Source organism: Sander vitreus, unplaced genomic scaffold (genome assembly GCF_031162955.1).
Source record: "Sander vitreus isolate 19-12246 unplaced genomic scaffold, sanVit1 ctg201_0, whole genome shotgun sequence".
Classification (NCBI taxonomy): Eukaryota; Metazoa; Chordata; class Actinopteri; order Perciformes; family Percidae; genus Sander; species Sander vitreus.
In genome coordinates, this window is record NW_027595404.1 from 80001 (window position 1) to 97500 (window position 17500).

The 17500-nt window shown below is 47.5% G+C and overlaps 2 protein-coding genes across 3 annotated transcripts in view; both read left to right on the forward strand.

Moving 5' to 3' along the window:
* The window catches only part of crdhl (cone RDH-like), an 11487-nt gene extending 4065 nt beyond the window's left edge, over window positions 1-7422 (forward strand). The window contains exons 4-7 of the mRNA XM_078244304.1: window positions 800-961; window positions 2344-2463; window positions 6196-6400; window positions 7127-7422. Coding sequence (XP_078100430.1) covers window positions 800-961; window positions 2344-2463; window positions 6196-6400; window positions 7127-7232 — 593 coding nt within the window. The 3' untranslated portion in view covers window positions 7233-7422. The remainder of the gene's footprint in view (window positions 1-799; window positions 962-2343; window positions 2464-6195; window positions 6401-7126) is intronic.
* Window positions 7423-12107: 4685 nt separating this feature from the next.
* LOC144513281 (pleckstrin homology domain-containing family O member 1-like) overlaps window positions 12108-17500 on the forward strand; it is a 24135-nt gene continuing 18742 nt past the window's right edge. The window contains exons 1-2 of one of the 2 annotated variants that reach the window (XM_078244309.1): window positions 12108-12424; window positions 16603-16749. In XM_078244309.1, coding sequence (XP_078100435.1) covers window positions 12398-12424; window positions 16603-16749 — 174 coding nt within the window. In that variant the 5' untranslated portion in view covers window positions 12108-12397. The remainder of the gene's footprint in view (window positions 12425-16602; window positions 16750-17500) is intronic. The other variant, XM_078244308.1, reaches the window with a different exon arrangement.

The following is a 17500-nucleotide window of genomic DNA, read 5'->3' on the forward strand; positions in this document are numbered from 1 at the left end:
TATACCTGTCTGTCTCTATACCTGTCTGCCTCTATACCTGTCTGTCTGTCTGCCTGTCTGTCCCTATACCTGTCTCTCTGTCTCTATATCTGTCTGTCTGTCTGTCTGCCTGCCTGCAGGAGTGATGATGTGTCTCTCTCTCTAACCTGTTTGTCTCTATACCTGTCTGTCTCTATACCTTTCTCTCTGTCTCTATACCTGTCTGTCTGTCTGCCTGTCTGTCTGCAGGAGTGATGATGATGTCTCTCTCTCTCTAACTCTCTCTCTACCTATCTGCCTGTCTGTCTGCAGGAGTGATAATGTGTCTCTCTCTCTAACCTGTCTGTCTCTCTATACCTTTCTGTCTCTATATCTGTCTGTCTCTCTCGCTCTAACCCGTCTGTCTGCAGGAGTGATGATGTGTCTCTCTATACCTGTCTGTCTCTATACCTGTCTGTCTCTCTCTCTAACCCATCTCTATACCTGTCTCTCTACCTGTCTGTTAGCCTGTCCGTCTGTCTGTTTGTCTGCATGAGTAATGCTGTTTTTCTCTCTAACCTGCCTGCCTGTCTGTCTGCCTGTCTGTCTGCATGAATAATTATGTTTCTCTCTCTAACCTGTCTGTCTGCCTGTCTGTCTGTCTGTCTGCATGAGTAATGTTTCTCTCTCTAACCTGTCTGCATGAATAATGATGTTTCTCTCTCTAACCTGTCTGCCTGTCTGTCTGCAGGAGTAATGCTGTGTCTCTCTCTAACCTGTCTGTCTGCAGGAGTAATGCTGTGTCTCTCTCTAACCTGTCTGTCTGCCTGTCTATCTGCAGGAGTGATGATGTGTCCCAGATGGTTGACTGAAGACGGTTTTGAGACTCAGCTGGCTGTGAATCATCTGGGTCACTTCCTGCTGACCAATCTGCTGCTGCCGATGCTGCAGAGCTCCGCCCCCAGCCGCGTCATCATCGTGTCGTCCATAGCCCACCGGGGGGGTATGACGTCTGACCTCTGACCTTTGACCTTTGACCTCTGACCTTTCTCATGTTTCTCTGGAACGTTTCTGTCTCTTCTTACTCACAACTCGTCAAATACTGACACTTGGTCAGTGGCTCTCAGACGTTTATCTCACTTTTTCAATGTTTTTGGTTATTATTTTGACATTTTACTCTTTCGTAGGGATGCACCGAACCCCCTAGTTGAGATTCTGCTGAATCCTCGTCCCGTCCTCAGTCCATGAACACAGTCAACACATTAATGAAGTAAACAGTGACTGTCCTTCCTTTGCCGTACCTGAAGTTGCTGCATTCTGGCTGCTGTCTGTAGATTCCTTCATGCTCAGCTCGTATTCTTCCAGATGTTTCAGACCAGATGTTGTAACAGCGGTGATGTTGTGTATGGTTTAGGGTCCTCGCCACCACCAGACTAATCAGCATTGCAGATTGAACATGTAGCTGGACTTGAATGGCCTTCTTTTGACTGAAAGTACTGCCAAACAACACTTTTTCTGCTCACCAGTTCCATTTCCACTTCCTCTCAGCCTGCTGCATTGAAGCTCCACCTACGTAAACACATTCCTGTAATCAACGGCGCCATCATCACGTCGACCAGCGTAGCGCGCGGAGTGACAGCGTAGGGTTCAGCAGAAACCCAACCCCGTCAAAAAGCCCAATATTCAGCCAAATCCAAAGCCGAATCCTGGATTCGGTGCATCCCTGCTTTTTTGGGAAGAAGACCACAGGTTCAACTCCAACCTGCGGCCCTTTGCTGCATGTCATTCCCCCTCTCTCTCCCCTTTCATGTCTTCAGCTGTCCTTTATAAACAAAGGCCTAAAATGCCCAAAAAATAATCTTTAATTCATTTATTTTTTTTAAATGTTATTTTTGTCACTGTTTATAACACTAATACTGTTTTTGTGACTTTTTATAATGTTTTTGTAAATGTTTTGACATTGTTTCCTTGCTGTTTTGGGTGGTTTTTGTTACTACTTTATTTCCATGATTCTTGTAAATTTTTTAAGTTTTTTTTTGTCATCGCTATTTTTGTCACTTTTGTCAGTTTTTTCCCCCCAAGCTTTTTTTTGACATTTGTCACATGTCCTGTTTTTGTCCCGCGTGTCACTGAAACGTACATTTTGTAACCCTAAACCAGCTTCTTTTCCTAAATCTAGCTGTCCTGTTTTTGTGCCGCGTGTCAATTAAACACAACATCCAAACCCAGAGCATCTAAATATCACGCTAATTGTGTCAATAACAAATGCAAAAGGCCTGTGACCAAGCGTTGCTTTCTTACGCGATGGGAGTGAGAATGTGTTGTTGTCTGCTGTTTGTCTGTGACGGTTCTGTTTGTTTCAGTTTTTATGTTGTTCTTTTTCAGGTCGTATCGACTTTGACGACTTGTTCTTCAGCAACAAGACGTACAGTTCTCTGGAGAGCTACAGACAGAGCAAACTGGCCAACGTCCTGTTCTGCAGAGAGCTCGGCCGGCGACTCAGAGGTCCCCACAAACACTAAAACACTCAGAGGTCCCCGCAAACAATAAAACACTCAGAGGTCACCACAAACACTAAAAACAGAAACACTCAGAGGTCCCCACAAACACTAGAAACACTCAGAGGTCCCCACAAAAACTAAAACACTCAGAGGTCCCCACAAACACTAGAAACACTCAGAGGTCCCCACAAACACTAAAAAACTCAGATGTCCTCGCAAACACTAAACCACTCAGAGGTTCCCACAAACACTAAAAACACTCAGAGGTCCCCACAAACACTAAAACACTCAGAGGTCCCCACAAACACTAAAAATACTTAGAGTTCCCGACAAACACTAGAAACACTCAGAGGTCCCCACAAACACTAAAAAACTCAGATGTCCTCGCAAACACTAAAACACTCAGAGGTCCCCACAAACACTAAACACGGAACCACTCAGAGGTCCCCACAAACACTAAAACACTCAGAGTTCCTCGCTAGAGGGTGACACGGGAATCAATTGTCGCTCCCATCCCATCCCGAACCCACGAAAATACTCCTGTCATATCCTGATCACATGACTGCCCCCCCCCCAAAAAAATCCAGAGAAAGACTCCCGAATCCTGTCCCGCTCCCATCCCCTATGTTGTCTAAAGTTATCAGACTCTCTAGCGGACTCTGTCGCGGACACACGCTTCACACCGCAAGCAAGCTCGCACCTGGCGGAAATGAGAGAAAGAAAAAGAGACGTTGTCCGTCGCTGTCTGGAGGAAATCAAGCCAGTTGATATCTCGTGTGTGCGTTTGGTTAATCGCGGTCAAATCACTGAGGTTGCCTCGAAATTTAGGCTACACTATACATGCATTACCTGTGGGTCTAGGTAACACGCATTACCTGCAGGTCTAGGGTAACACGCATTACCTGCAGGTCTAGGTAACATGCATTACCTGCAGGTCTAGGTAACACGTATTACCTGCAGGTCTAGGTAACACGCATTACCTGCAGGCCTAGGTAACACGTATTACCTGCAGGTCTAGGTAACACGCATTACCTGCAGGTCTAGGTAACACGCATTACCTGCAGGCCTAGGTAACACGCATTACCTGCAGGTCTAGGGTAACACGCATTACCTGCAGGGCCTAGGGTAACACGCATTACCTGCAGGTCTAGGTAACACGCATTACCTGCAGGCCTAGGTAACACGCATTACCTGCAGGCCTAGGTAACACGCATTACCTGCAGGTCTAGGTAACACGCATTACCTGCAGGTCTAGGTAACACACATTACCTGCAGGTCTAGGGTAACACGCATTACCTGCAGGCCTAGGGTAACACACATTACCTGCAGGTCTAGGGTAACACGCATTACCTGCAGGTCTAGGGTAACACGCATTACCTGCAGGCCTAGGTAACACGCATTACCTGCAGGCCTAGGTAACACGCATTACCTGCAGGCCTAGGTAACACACATTACCTGCAGGCCTAGGTAACACGCATTACCTACAGGTCTAGGTAACACGCATTACCTGCTGGCCTAGGTAACACACATTACCTGCAGGTCTAGGTAACACGCATTACCTGCTGGCCTGGGTAACACGCATTACCTGCAGGTCTAGGTAACACGCATTACCTGCAGGCCTAGGTAACACATTACCTGCAGGCCTAGGTAACACGCATTACCTGCAGGTCTAGGTAACACGCATTACCTGCAGGTCTAGGGTAACACGCATTACCTGCAGGTCTAGGTAACACGCATTACCTGCAGGCCTAGGTAACACGCATTACCTGCAGGTCTAGGTAACACGCATTACCTGCAGGTCTAGGTAACACGTATTACTGAGAGCTCGGCCGGCGACTCAGAGGTCCCCACAAACACTAAAACACTCAGAGGTCCCCGCAAACACTAAAACACTCAGAGGTCCCCGCAAACAATAAAACACTCAGAGGTCACCACAAACACTAAAAACAGAAACACTCAGAGGTCCCCACAAACACTAGAAACACTCAGAGGTCCCCACAAACACTAAAATACCCAGAGGTCCCCACAAACACTAGAAACACTCAGAGGTCCCCACAAACACTAAAAAACTCAGATGTCCTCGCAAACACTAAAACCACTCAGAGGTCCCCACAAACACTAAAATACTTAGAGGTCCCGACAAACACTAAACCACTCAGAGGTCCCCACAAACAATAAAAACACTCAGAGGTCCCCACAAACACTAAAATACTTAGAGGTCCCGACAAACACTAAACCACTCAGAGGTCCCCACAAACAACTAAAAAACTCAGATGTCCTCGCAAACACTAGAAACACTCAGCGGTCCCCACAAACACTACACACGGAAACACTAAGAGGTCCCCACAAACACTAAAAAACTCAGAGGTCCCCACAAACACTAAAACACTCAGAGTTCCTCGCTAGAGGGTGACACGGGAATCAATTGTCGCTCCCATCCCATCCCGAACCCACGAAAATACTCCTGTCATATCCTGATCACATGACTGCCCCCCCCCCAAAAAAATCCAGAGAAAGACTCCCGAATCCTGTCCCGCTCCCATCCCCTATGTTGTCTAAAGTTATCAGACTCTCTAGCGGACTCTGTCGCGGACACACGCTTCACACCGCAAGCAAGCTCGCACCTGGCGGAAATGAGAGAAAGAAAAAGAGACGTTGTCCGTCGCTGTCTGGAGGAAATCAAGCCAGTTGATATCTCGTGTGTGCGTTTGGTTAATCACGGTCAAATCACTGAGGTTGCCTCGAAATTTAAGCTACACTATACATGCATTACCTGCAGGTCTAGGTAACACGCATTACCTGCAGGCCTAGGTAACATGCATTACCTGCAGGTCTAGGTAACACGCATTACCTGCAGGTCTAGGTAACACGCATTACCTGCAGGCCTAGGTAACACGTATTACCTGCAGGCCTAGGTAACACGTATTACCTGCAGGTCTAGGTAACACGCATTACCTGCAGGCCTAGGTAACACGCATTACCTGCAGGTCTAGGTAACACGCATTACCTGCAGGCCTAGGTAACACGCATTACCTGCTGGCCTAGGTAACACGCATTACCTACAGGTCTAGGTAACACGCATTACCTGCAGGTCTAGGTAACATGCATTACCTGCAGGCCTAGGTAACACGCATTACCTACAGGTCTAGGTAACACATTACCTGCAGGCCTAGGTAACACGCATTACCTGCAGGTCTAGGTAACACGCATTACCTGCAGGCCTAGGTAACACACATTACCTGCAGGCCTAGGTAACACGCATTACCTACAGGTCTAGGTAACACGCATTACCTGCAGGTCTAGGTAACACGTATTACCTGCAGGTCTAGGTAACACGCATTACCTGCAGGTCTAGGTAACACGCATTACCTGCAGGTCTAGGTAACACGTATTACCTGCAGGTCTAGGTAACACGCATTCCCTACAGGTCTAGGCCATTTCATTACGTAATTCCTAACGGAGATCTTCTCACACTCAAAACACACATTTCTCCGTCCCGCTCCCACCTGCTCCCGTTGATTTCTATGCTTTATTCCATCCCTATCACGTTACCCACAGTGAAATTGACTCCGTCAATCACAGCGTCCCGACCACGCTGAACACAAGAAGCATGCAACAGCTTTAACATGCCGGACACACAAATCAAACATGAGAAAACGTACCTTTCACACTGTTTCGACACTAAACAGCTTCCTGTTGTTTCTACTTCCTGATACTGACCTTCGTCTCTCTTCAGGCTCCGGTGTGTCGTCGTTCTGTCTCCACCCGGGTGTGATCCGGACCGAACTGGGCCGCCACGTTAACGGCTGGTTCCCCCTGCTGGGGGCGCTGCTGAGCGTACTCTCCCTGATGTTCATGAAGACTCCCAGGCAGGGCAGCCAGACCACCGTGTACTGCGCCGTGACGCCGGGACTCGAAGGAAAATCAGGACGGTACTTCAGGTAGGAGAGGAGGAGACAGTACTTAAGGTAGGAGAGGGGGAGACAGTACTTAAGGTAGGAGAGGGGGAGACAGTACTTCAGGTAGGAGAGGAGGAGACAGTACTTCAGGTAGGAGAGGAGGAGACAGTACTTAAGGTAGGAGAGGGGGAGACAGTACTTCAGGTAGGAGAGGGGGAGACAGTACTTCAGGTAGGAGAGGAGGAGACAGTACTTCAGGTAGGAGAGGAGGAGACAGTACTTCAGGTAGGAGAGGAGGAGACAATACTTCAGGTAGGAGAGGGGGAGACAGTACTTCAGGTAGGAGAGGAGGAGACAGTACTTAAGGTAGGAGAGGGGGAGACAGTACTTCAGGTAGGAGAGGAGGAGACAGTACTTCAGGTAGGAGAGGGGGAGACAGTACTTCAGGTAGGAGAGGAGGAGACAGTACTTCAGGTAGGAGAGGAGGAGACAGTACTTCAGGTAGGAGAGGAGGAGACAGTACTTACACACTTGGGTCAAATGGTTTAGGGATTCAACTCCTCTGCAACATCTTCTTTTTTGAAGTTGTGTCGCTGTTCTTGGTGTGTGTGTGTTTGTGTGTGTGTGTGTGTGTGTGTGTGTGTGTGTGTGTCTCTGTGTGTGTGTGTTTGTGTGCGTGCATGTGTGCGTGTGTGTGTGTGCGTGCGTGCGTGTGCGTGTATTTTTCTACTGTCCTTTTAAGTATTTTCTGTGTGTGTTTGTTTTCAGTGACTGTTCAGAGAAGGAAGTCGCTCCAGAGGGGAGGGACGACGTCGTGGCGAGGAAGCTGTGGGAGGAGAGCGCCCGATTGGTCGGATTAAAGGACACATGCTGACCTCTGACCGCGGGTTTTTGCAAGAAGACGTATTGGTTCGAACTGAGAACACGGTGCCTAATTGTGTCTGCAGTTAACTTTCCTTTATGTTTATCTCGTGGTCGGTCATTTTTGCTGCATTCTTTTTCTTTGTTTCATTGATATTTCCTTCATGTTTTCTTTGATTTTGCTGTAATCTTTTCACCACGTTCCCTCCCAACCCAGTCTCACGGCAGTTCATGAAATGGTCACGTTATTTTTAATCTATTGTTTCGTGTATACCACACGTGTCAAACTCAAGGCCTGCGGGCCAAATCCGGCCCCTTGCTAATTTATATCTGGCCCTGATATACATTGTGGCCGAAATACTTTTTGCCACTTTTCACAATATTTTATTCGTCATTTTTGTCGACCAAACTGTAAGTGAGAAGACTATATGAAACATGCAATAATACAGTCAAAGATGTTTGACTTTTCCCATGACATAAAAGCAGTAAACTATAAGTCTGTGATTCTCAATGTCTAGTGTGGCCCTTCAACACGTTCTCACGCCCATCTCGTAAAATATGGACGCTTGGTCAGGTGCCTTTGTTGTTATTATTGACGCTAAAAGTCTCCTTTAGAGCTATAAGTAAACGTGCTTGGTCGGGACTATTGCCGTCCCTTTAGCGCTATAAGTAAACATGCTTGGTCGGGACTATTGCGTCCCTTTAGCGCTATAAGTAAACGAGCTTGGTCGGGACTATTGACGTCCCTTTAGCGCTATAAGTAAACGTGCTTGGTCGGGACTATTGCCGTCCCTTTAGTGCTATAAGTAAACGTGCTTGGTCGGGACTATTGCCGTCCCTTTAGAGCTATAAGTAAACGTGCTTGGTCGGGACTATTGCCGTCCCTTTAGCGCTATAAGTAAACGAGCTTGGTCGGGACTATTGACGTCCCTTTAGCGCTATAAGTAAACGTGCTTGGTCGGGACTATTGACGTCCCTTTAGCGCTATAAGTAAACGTGCTTGGTCGGGACTATTGACGTCCCTTTAGCGCTATAAGTAAACGCGCTTGGTCGGGACTATTGCCGTCCCTTTAGCGCTATAAGTAAACGTGCTTGGTCGGGACTATTGCCGTCCCCTTTAGCGCTATAAGTAAACGTGCTTGGTCGGGACTATTGCCGTCCCTTTAGCGCTATAAGTAAACGTGCTTGGTCGGGACTATTGCCGTCCCCTTTAGCGCTATAAGTAAACGTGCTTGGTCGGGACTATTGCCGTCCCCTTTAGCGCTATAAGTAAACGTGCTTGGTCGGGACTATTGCCGTCCCCTTTAGCGCTATAAGTAAACGTGCTTGGTCGGGACTATTGCCGTCCCCTTTAGCGCTATAAGTAAACGTGCTTGGTCGGGACTATTGCCGTCCCTTTAGCGCTATAAGTAAACGTGCTTGGTCGGGACTATTGCCGTCCCTTTAGCGCTATAAGTAAACGTGCTTGGTCGGGACTATTGCCGTCCCTTTAGCGCTATAAGTAAACGTGGTCGGGACTATTGACGTCCCTTTAGCGCTATAAGTAAACGTTCTTGGTCGGGACTATTGACGTCCCTTTAGCGCTATAAGTAAACGTGCTTGGTCGGGACTATCGACGTCCCTTTAGAGCTATAAGTAAACGTGCTTGGTCGGGACTATTGACGTCCCTTTAGCGCTATAAGTAAACGTGTTTGGTCGGGACTATTGCCGTCCCTTTAGCGCTATAAGTAAACGTGCTTGGTCGGGACTATCGACGTCCCTTTAGAGCTATAAGTAAACGTTCTTGGTCGGGACTATTGTCGTCCCTTTAGCGCTATAAGTAAACGTTCTTGGTCGGGACTATTGTCGTCCCTTTTGACGCAGTTATGTTAAGGAAAAGGTCGTGGGTGGGCGTACGGTTCCGTTACATGCGGGAGGAAAGTAAAAAGCGACTATAGCAAGCGTGACAAGCGGGACGTGAACCCCGCTCTCCTGGTGAAAGTCCTGTGTTTGTAGGGTAATGGGAAGCATCTATACAGAGGTTTAGGAAAAGAAGAACGGGGAAATTAAACGCCACACACGCGGGACACGATCCCCGGTGAAAGTCCTGTGTTGTTTGACCCATCCACCCCCCCGACCTACCTCCCTGTGCGGAATTTCGGCTTTTCAAACTACTCGCCACCGTAGTCGTGCTGTGATCACGAAAGATGCTTCCCATTGAAATACATTAGTTTAAAACATACGTAGGTACACGAATCAATAGATTACCAGTTGACACTGCATGTTCTTGAGTCGTTGATATTTAAGGATGTCTGGCTTCAGCTATATGAATATGAAAAGCTCCGTTTGGTTTATTAAAAAGCTGAAAGTAGTGACACAGTTTGATGTTTAGTTTGTGTTTAACAGCGTCTTTTGTCTTTGTGATTTTAGATCAAATAAATAAAATCCAGGTTGACATGATTGTATTTTTCTGAATAAAAGACTTGATTTATGTTTCATATAAAATCTTCATTTTTCTTTGAGTTTTTGTCGACGGGACAAAAATGTTGAAAAAAGTGACAAACGTAATGTGTGTGTGTGTGTGTGTGTGAGAGAGAGAATGTGTGTGTGTGTGTGTGTGTGTGTGTGTGTGTGTGTGTGTGTTCTTGTTTAACTATATTCGTGGGGTCCAGGAACCGGGAGTCCAGTATACTTGTGGGGTCCTGACAGCTTTGTGGGGCAAAAAATGCTGGACCCCCCCCAAGGTTAAAGGTCTGTTTGAGGGTTAAGACCTGGTTTTAGGATTAGGGTTAGAATGAGGTTCTGGTTAGGGTGAGGGTAAGGGTTAAGGTTAGGCATTTAGTGGTGATGGTTAAGGTTAGGATAAAGGGCTAGTGAATGCATTATGTCAATGTTGGGTCCCCACAAAGATAGTGAAACAAACATGAGTGTGTGTGTGTGTGTGTGTGTGTGTGTGTGTGTGTGTGTGTGTGTGTGTGTGTGTGTGTGTGTGTGTGTGTGTGTGTGTGTGTGTGTGTGTGTGTGTGTGTGTGTGTGTGTGTGTGTGTCTCTGTGTCTGTGGGTGTCTGTGTGTCTCTGTGTCTGTGTGTGTGTGTGTGTGTGTGTGTGTGTGTGTGTGTGTGTGTGTGTGTGTGTGTGTGTGTGTGTGTGTGTGTGTGTGTGTGTGTGTGTGTGTGTGTGTCTCTGTCTGTCTGTGGGTGTCTGTGTGTCTCTGTGTGTGTGTGTGTGTGTGTGTGTGTGTGTGTCTGTGTGTGTGTGTGTGTGTGTGTGTGTGTGTGTGTGTGTGTGTCTCTGTGTCTGTCTGTGAGTGTGTGTGTGTGTGTGTGTGTGTGTGTGTGTGTGTGTGTGTGTGTGTGTGTGTGTGTGTGTGTGTGTGTGTAACCCTAACCCAGCAGTTCTAAGAGTGTCTATGTACGAATACTTAATGAGAACAGGCTGATCAGAGCAGCCCTATGTTGTTGTTGTGCCTTTAATGCAGCGTGTCAGCAGATAATCTGTAGACCAGCCTGCGTCTCCCAGTCTGACCCAGTTTGATGATCTGTGCTTAGAGTGACACTGACTTCAGATCAGCATGTAAACATCTGTCAACATGCAGACGGGATTACACTGATCCAGATGTGAGCCGAGGATCACAGACCGGATCCAGACTCACTCGCAACTTAAAGCCTCATTGGTTGTGTTGTATTGTTCAGTTTTGTGTATTATAAGATTGTCAAAAGTATCACAAACAGCCCCGAAATCACTGTCATCAAACTCCACCAGACTCCATGTAAATAATCAGGACTTTTAACATCGTAAAACACACTTCATTCAAAGTGGACAGAAACTAAATAAAACTACCAAAAGCCGTTTTGGTTCATCTTTCCACTGTTCCAACAATCACCACTCTGGTTTGGTTGAAATAAACCCTTAATTCACCCATTTACATGTGGAAATATGCTGGCTCCATACACGCTAAAAGTCCTGATTATTTACATGGAGTCTGGTGGAGATATGCTGGCTCTATACACGCTAAAAGTCCTGATTATTTACATGGAGTCTGGTGGAGATATGCTGGCTCTATACACGCTAAAAGTCCTGATTATTTACATGGAGTCTGGTGGAGATATGCTGGCTCTATACACGCTAAAAGTCCTGATTATTTACATGGAGTCTGGTGGAAATATTATTATTATCGACCGTTTTGTTGCTTTTTTTGTATTTTTGTCGCTATTTCAGATGTTTTTTTTGGTGATTTTTTTCGACTATTTTGTCATTTTTTACAGTGTGGAGTTATAAACTTACATCATCTTAGTTTGACTGTTTTGATATTTTGGTGTCTCAGGCCGGTCTGTGTGTGTGTGTGTGTGTGTGTGTGTGTGTGTGTGTGTGTGTGTGTGTGTGTGTGTGTGTGTGTGTGTGTGTGTGTGTGTGTGTGTGTGTGTGTGTGTGTGTGTGTGTGTGTGTGTGTGTGTGTGTGTGTGTGTGTGTGTGTGTGTGTGTGTGTGTGTGTGTGTGTGTGTGACTGTGTGTGTGTGTGTGTGTGTGTGTGTGTGTGTGTGTGTGTGTGTGTGTGTGTGTGTGTGTGTGTGACTCTGTGTGTGTGTGTGTCTGTGTGTCTGTGTGACTCTGTGTGTGTCTGTGTGTGTGTGACTCTGTGTGTGTCTGTGTGTGTGTGTGTGTCTGTGACTCTGTGTGTCTGTTTCTGTGTGTGTTGTTGCTTTTCAGAGTTTCTGTTGCTTTTTTTGGAAATATTGTGACGTTTTTGTCGCTTTTTACAGTGGTCACTTATAAACTTCTATCATCTTAATTTGACTGTCTTGATATTGTTGGTGTCTCAGGCCGGTGTCGGCCGGCAGGGGGCGCTGTAGGGCTGCCGAGGAGCCGCTGAGCCAGCAGGGAGTCCGGGGGGGGAGGAGTAACCGGACACCGCCTCTCAGAGGCTCCCGGCCGGTCAGAGCGCAGCAGAGCCCGGCCGCAGCAGCACCGAGACACCGCGGGACCAACGGCTCACCAACGGCTGACCAACGGCCGAGCAGCGGCGGAGGCTCCGGTCCTCCATGCGGGACTTTTACGGGACATTTAACCCGCTTTTTCCCCTCTTCTCCCGCCGGTCTGCGGCTCTTTGTGGGGACATAACGGAGTTACCGTGAAAGTGGGAGAAGTAACGTTTACCGTTACCGACGTCACTCCGCCGCCGGCAGCCTGACAGCCGCCAGCATGAAGAAGAACAACTCCGGGAAACGGGTGAGTCAGTTAACCGACACCAAGCGGCTCGTGACCCTCAGTTTTATCCCGTTAAACCGAAGCTCGAGGAACAAAAGCCGCAAGGATTAGTTTTTTAAGCCTTTATTTTGAAGGCAACAACGGCTGTTAGCTGCTCGCTTAGCTGCTTTAACACTACACTTCCGGTTTCCACAATAAGAGCGCCAGCTATTGATGTGTCTTTAAATAAGAAAAATAAAGTACAAAAATAACCGTTTTTCAGATCAAAAATACAAGTATAATAATTAAATTGAAGGTGCAGACTGTTGGTAAAGTACAGCTGCAGTTTACACGCAGTTATACTGTATGTTATGTGCGTAATGAGTGATGTAATAACTATTTGTTTGGCATTTTTCACACATTAAAAGCAGCTCAAAGTGCTTCGCAGTATTACACACTAAACACTATGTATACATACATATATATATATATATATATATATATATATATATATATATATATATATATATATATATATATAAGTTCATAAGGATATAATAAAAGACAATAACAACAGAAAGGCAAAGAAATAAAAGTATTAAAGCTTGTGAACTAGTGAAACATTAACCAGTTGGAGGTATTATGGGATAAGGCAGAGAGACAGGCAGGCAGACAGGCAGACAAACAGGCAGAGAGAGACAGACAGGCAGAGAGAGGGACTGAATCTGAATAACAAAAGAGGAAGAAGAGCTGCACCTTTTTCTTCTTTACTAACATCAGAGTTTAATAAGCTGAATTAATGTAACTAATACTTTTTCTGACTTCATTGTCTTTAAGCTGTTGGAGTGCTGTACACACACACACACACACACACACACACACACACACACACACACACAGACACACACACACACACAGACACACACACACACACACACACAGAGACACAGACACACACACAGACACACACACACAGACACACACACACACACACAGACACACACACACACACACACACACACACACACAGACACACACACACAGACACACACACACACACACAGACACACACACACAGACACACACACACACACACACACACAGACACACACACACACACACACACACACACACACACACACACACACACACACACACACAGACACACACACACACACACAGACACACACACACAGACACACACACACACACACACACACACACACACACAGACACACACACACACACACACACACAGACACACACACACACACAGACACACACACACACACACACACACACAGACACACACACACACACACACAGACACACACACACACAGACACACACACACACACACACACAGACACACACACACACACAGACACACACACAGAGACACACACACACACAGACACACACACACACACAGACACACACACACACACACACACAGACACACACACACACACAGACACACACACACACACACACACACACACACAGAGACACAGACACACACACAGACACACACACACACACACACACACAGAGACACAGACACACACACACACACACAGAGACACACATACACACACACACACAGACATACACACACACACACACAGACACACACACACACACACACACACACACACACACACACACACACACACACACACACACACACACACACACACACACAGACACACACACACAGACACACACACACAGACACACACACACACACAGACACACACACACACACAGACATACACACACACACACACAGACACACACACACACACAGACAGACACACACACACACACTGTCTCTATTTCTGCCGGTAGCTAGCTCACCCTGTAGCTGCTAGCTGCCAGCTCACCTTGTAGCTGCTAGCTGCCAGCTTCTAGCTGCTAGCTCACCTTGTAGCTGCTAGCTGTTAGCTGCCAGCTGCTAGCTGCTAGCTCACCTTGTAGCTGCTAGCTGCCAGCTGCTAGCTGCTAGCTCACCCTGTAGCTGCTAGCTGCCAGCTGCTAGCTGCTAGCTCACCCTGTAGCTGCCAGCTGCTAGCTGCTAGCTCACCTTGTAGCTGCTAGCTGTTAGCTGCCAGCTGCTAGCTGCTAGCTCACCCTGTAGCTGCTAGCTGCCAGCTGCCAGCTGCTAGCTCACCTTGTAGCTGCTAGCTGTTAGCTGACAGCTGCTAGCTGCTAGCTGCTGTGTGTTCAGCCAGGCTTAGTCTGTGATAATCATAGCAGCAGTTCTGTGTGTATTTGTAGCTCAGCCGTTGTGTGTGTGATCGATCTGGTGTTGGTGAGTAGGAGGCTTGGCAGTGTCGATCTGTGTGGTAGTTCTTAGCCGGGCTAGCAGGCCCGACCGGCATCCTTGCTTCTGATTTCTCCCCGCCTTTGTCGCCTCTCGCTCCCGAAAACAACCCACTGAGCGCCCGGTGGTCTGGCTATGTCCTCCAGAGGACAGGTCATGCCTTCGCGACGAAAACTTGAAGTTCATTCCCCCTCAAAAATAGGTAACTGAGTACTGTAATGGTTACGACCATATCAGTGACTATGGAACTACATGGAAACGGGCCAAATTATGTCTGTGGCTTGCACACTGATAGTGTTAGAGAAGGCTAGCTGTAGTCTCCCGCTGCAGCTAGCAGCTAGCAGGGCGAGCTAGCAGCTGGCAGCGAGCAGCTACAGGGTGAGCTAGCAGCTGGCAGCTAGCAGGGCGAGCTAGCAGCTAGTAGCTGGCAGCTGACGCTAGCAGTTTCAGGGTGAGCTGGCAGCTGGCAGCGAGCAGCTAGCAGCTACAGGGTGAGCTAGCAGCTGGCAGCTAGCAGGGCGAGCTAGCAGCTAGTAGCTGGCAGCTGACGCTAGCAGTTTCAGGGTGAGCTGGCAGCGAGCAGCTAGCAGCTACAGGGTGAGCTAGCAGCTGGCAGCTGGCGCTAGCAGCTGGCAGCTACAGGGTGAGCTAGCAGCTGGCAGCGAGCAGCTAGCAGCTACAGGGTGAGCTAGCAGCTGGCAGCTGGCGCTAGCAGCTAGCAGGGTGAGCTAGCAGCTGGCAGCTAGCAGCTAGCAGCTAGCAGGGTGAGCTAGCTACCGGCAGAAATAGAGACAGGGTAGGTGAATTTAAACAATGTCTGAGTTGAAAACGCGTCTTGTTGTCACGTTAGGGCCCCGTTCATGTGACACAGACATATTAAGTTAGCAGCTAGCTAGCAGCTGGCAGACACAGACATATTAATTGCATTTTGTGTCTGTTAAGAGGCACAAAGGCACTTTGAAACTTGCCCCAAATACTTCTGTGTTAGCTCAGTGGAAGCTAGTAGACGTAGCTGCAGCTACACCGTGTTGACCGCGACTGTACTCGCATATTTATAGCGATCAATTAATGTAAAAACTGGCCGGAATCCTCCTTTAAAGCTTAAAGACATATTTATCATCACAGAGATTAGTTCTGTTAGGGCGTTCACCAACGTTAGCTGACGTTAGCGATAGTTACTCTGAGACAGTAAGTTACTCTGATAGTTACTCTGAGACAGTAAGTTACTCTGATAGTTACTCTGAGACAGGTAGTTACTCTGATAGTTACTCTGAGACAGTAAGTTACTCTGAGACAGGAAGTTACTCTGATAGTTACTCTGAGACAGTAAGTTACTCTGATAGTTACTCTGATAGTTACTCTGATAGTTACTCTGAGACAGTAAGTTACTCTGAGACAGTAAGTTACTCTGATAGTTACTCTGAGACAGGTAGTTACTCTGAGACAGTAAGTTACTCTGAGACAGTAAGTTACTCTGATAGTTACTCTGAGACAGTAAGTTACTCTGAGACAGTAAGTTACTCTGATAGTTACTCTGATAGTTACTCTGATAGTTACTCTGAGACAGTAAGTTACTCTGAGACAGTAAGTTACTCTGATAGTTACTCTGAGACAGTAAGTTACTCTGAGACAGTAAGTTACTCTGAGACAGGTAGTTACTCTGATAGTTACTGTGAGACAGTAAGTTACTCTGATAGTTACTCTGAGACAGGTAGTTACTCTGATAGTTACTCTGAGACAGGAAGTTACTCTGATAGTTACTCTGAGACAGGAAGTTACTCTGATAGTTACTCTGAGACAGGTAGTTACTCTGATAGTTACTCTGAGACAGGTAGTCTCAGCTCACCTGCTGCTCTGACAGCTTCCTGTTTCCTGTTTCCTGTGTTGTGTTCAGGGTCCACAGGACGCGGGGCCGCAGCACACTCAGCCCGATAAGGTCGGCTGGATCAGGAAGTTCTGCGGGAAGGGGATCTTCAGAGAGATCTGGAAGAACCGCTTCCTGGTTCTGAAGGGAGACCAGCTGTTCGTCTGCGAGAAGGAGGTGAGTCAGAGGGGGCGGGGCTACATAGGTGGGCCAGGGGGGGCGGGACTGCATAGGTGGGCCAGGGGGGGCGGGACTGCATAGGGGGCAGGGCTACAGAGTTGGGTCAGAGGGGCGGGGCTACAGAGGTGGGCCAGAGGGGCGGGGCTACAGAGGTGGGTCAGGGGGGGCGGGACTGCATAGGGGCAGGGCTACAGAGTTGGGTCAGAGGGGCGGGGCTACAGAGGTGGGTCAGGGGGGGCGGGACTGCATAGGGGCAGGGCTACAGAGTTGTGTCAGAGGGGCGGGGCTACAGAAGGAAGTCAGGGGGGGGGGCTACAGAGGTGGGTCGGAGGGGCGGGGCTACAGAGGGAAGTCAGAGGCATTATGGGATGGTGTAGACATTATGGGATGGTTGAGACATTATGGGATGGTTGAGACATGGGATAGTTCAGACATTATGGGATGGTTCAGACATTATGGGATGGTGTAGATATTATGGGATGGTGTAGACATTATGGGATGGTGTAGATATTATGGGATGGTTCAGACATGGGATGGTGTAGATATTATGGGATGGTTCAGACATTATGGGATGGTGTAGACATTATGGGATGGTTCAGACATTATGGGATGGTTCAGATATTATGGGATGGTGTAGATATTATGGGATGGTGTAGATATTATGGGATGGTGTAGACATTATGTATTACTGTTGAGGTCTATAGACTTCTCTCTATAGATTTAGTATGGGAGCATATTTCTGACTCGT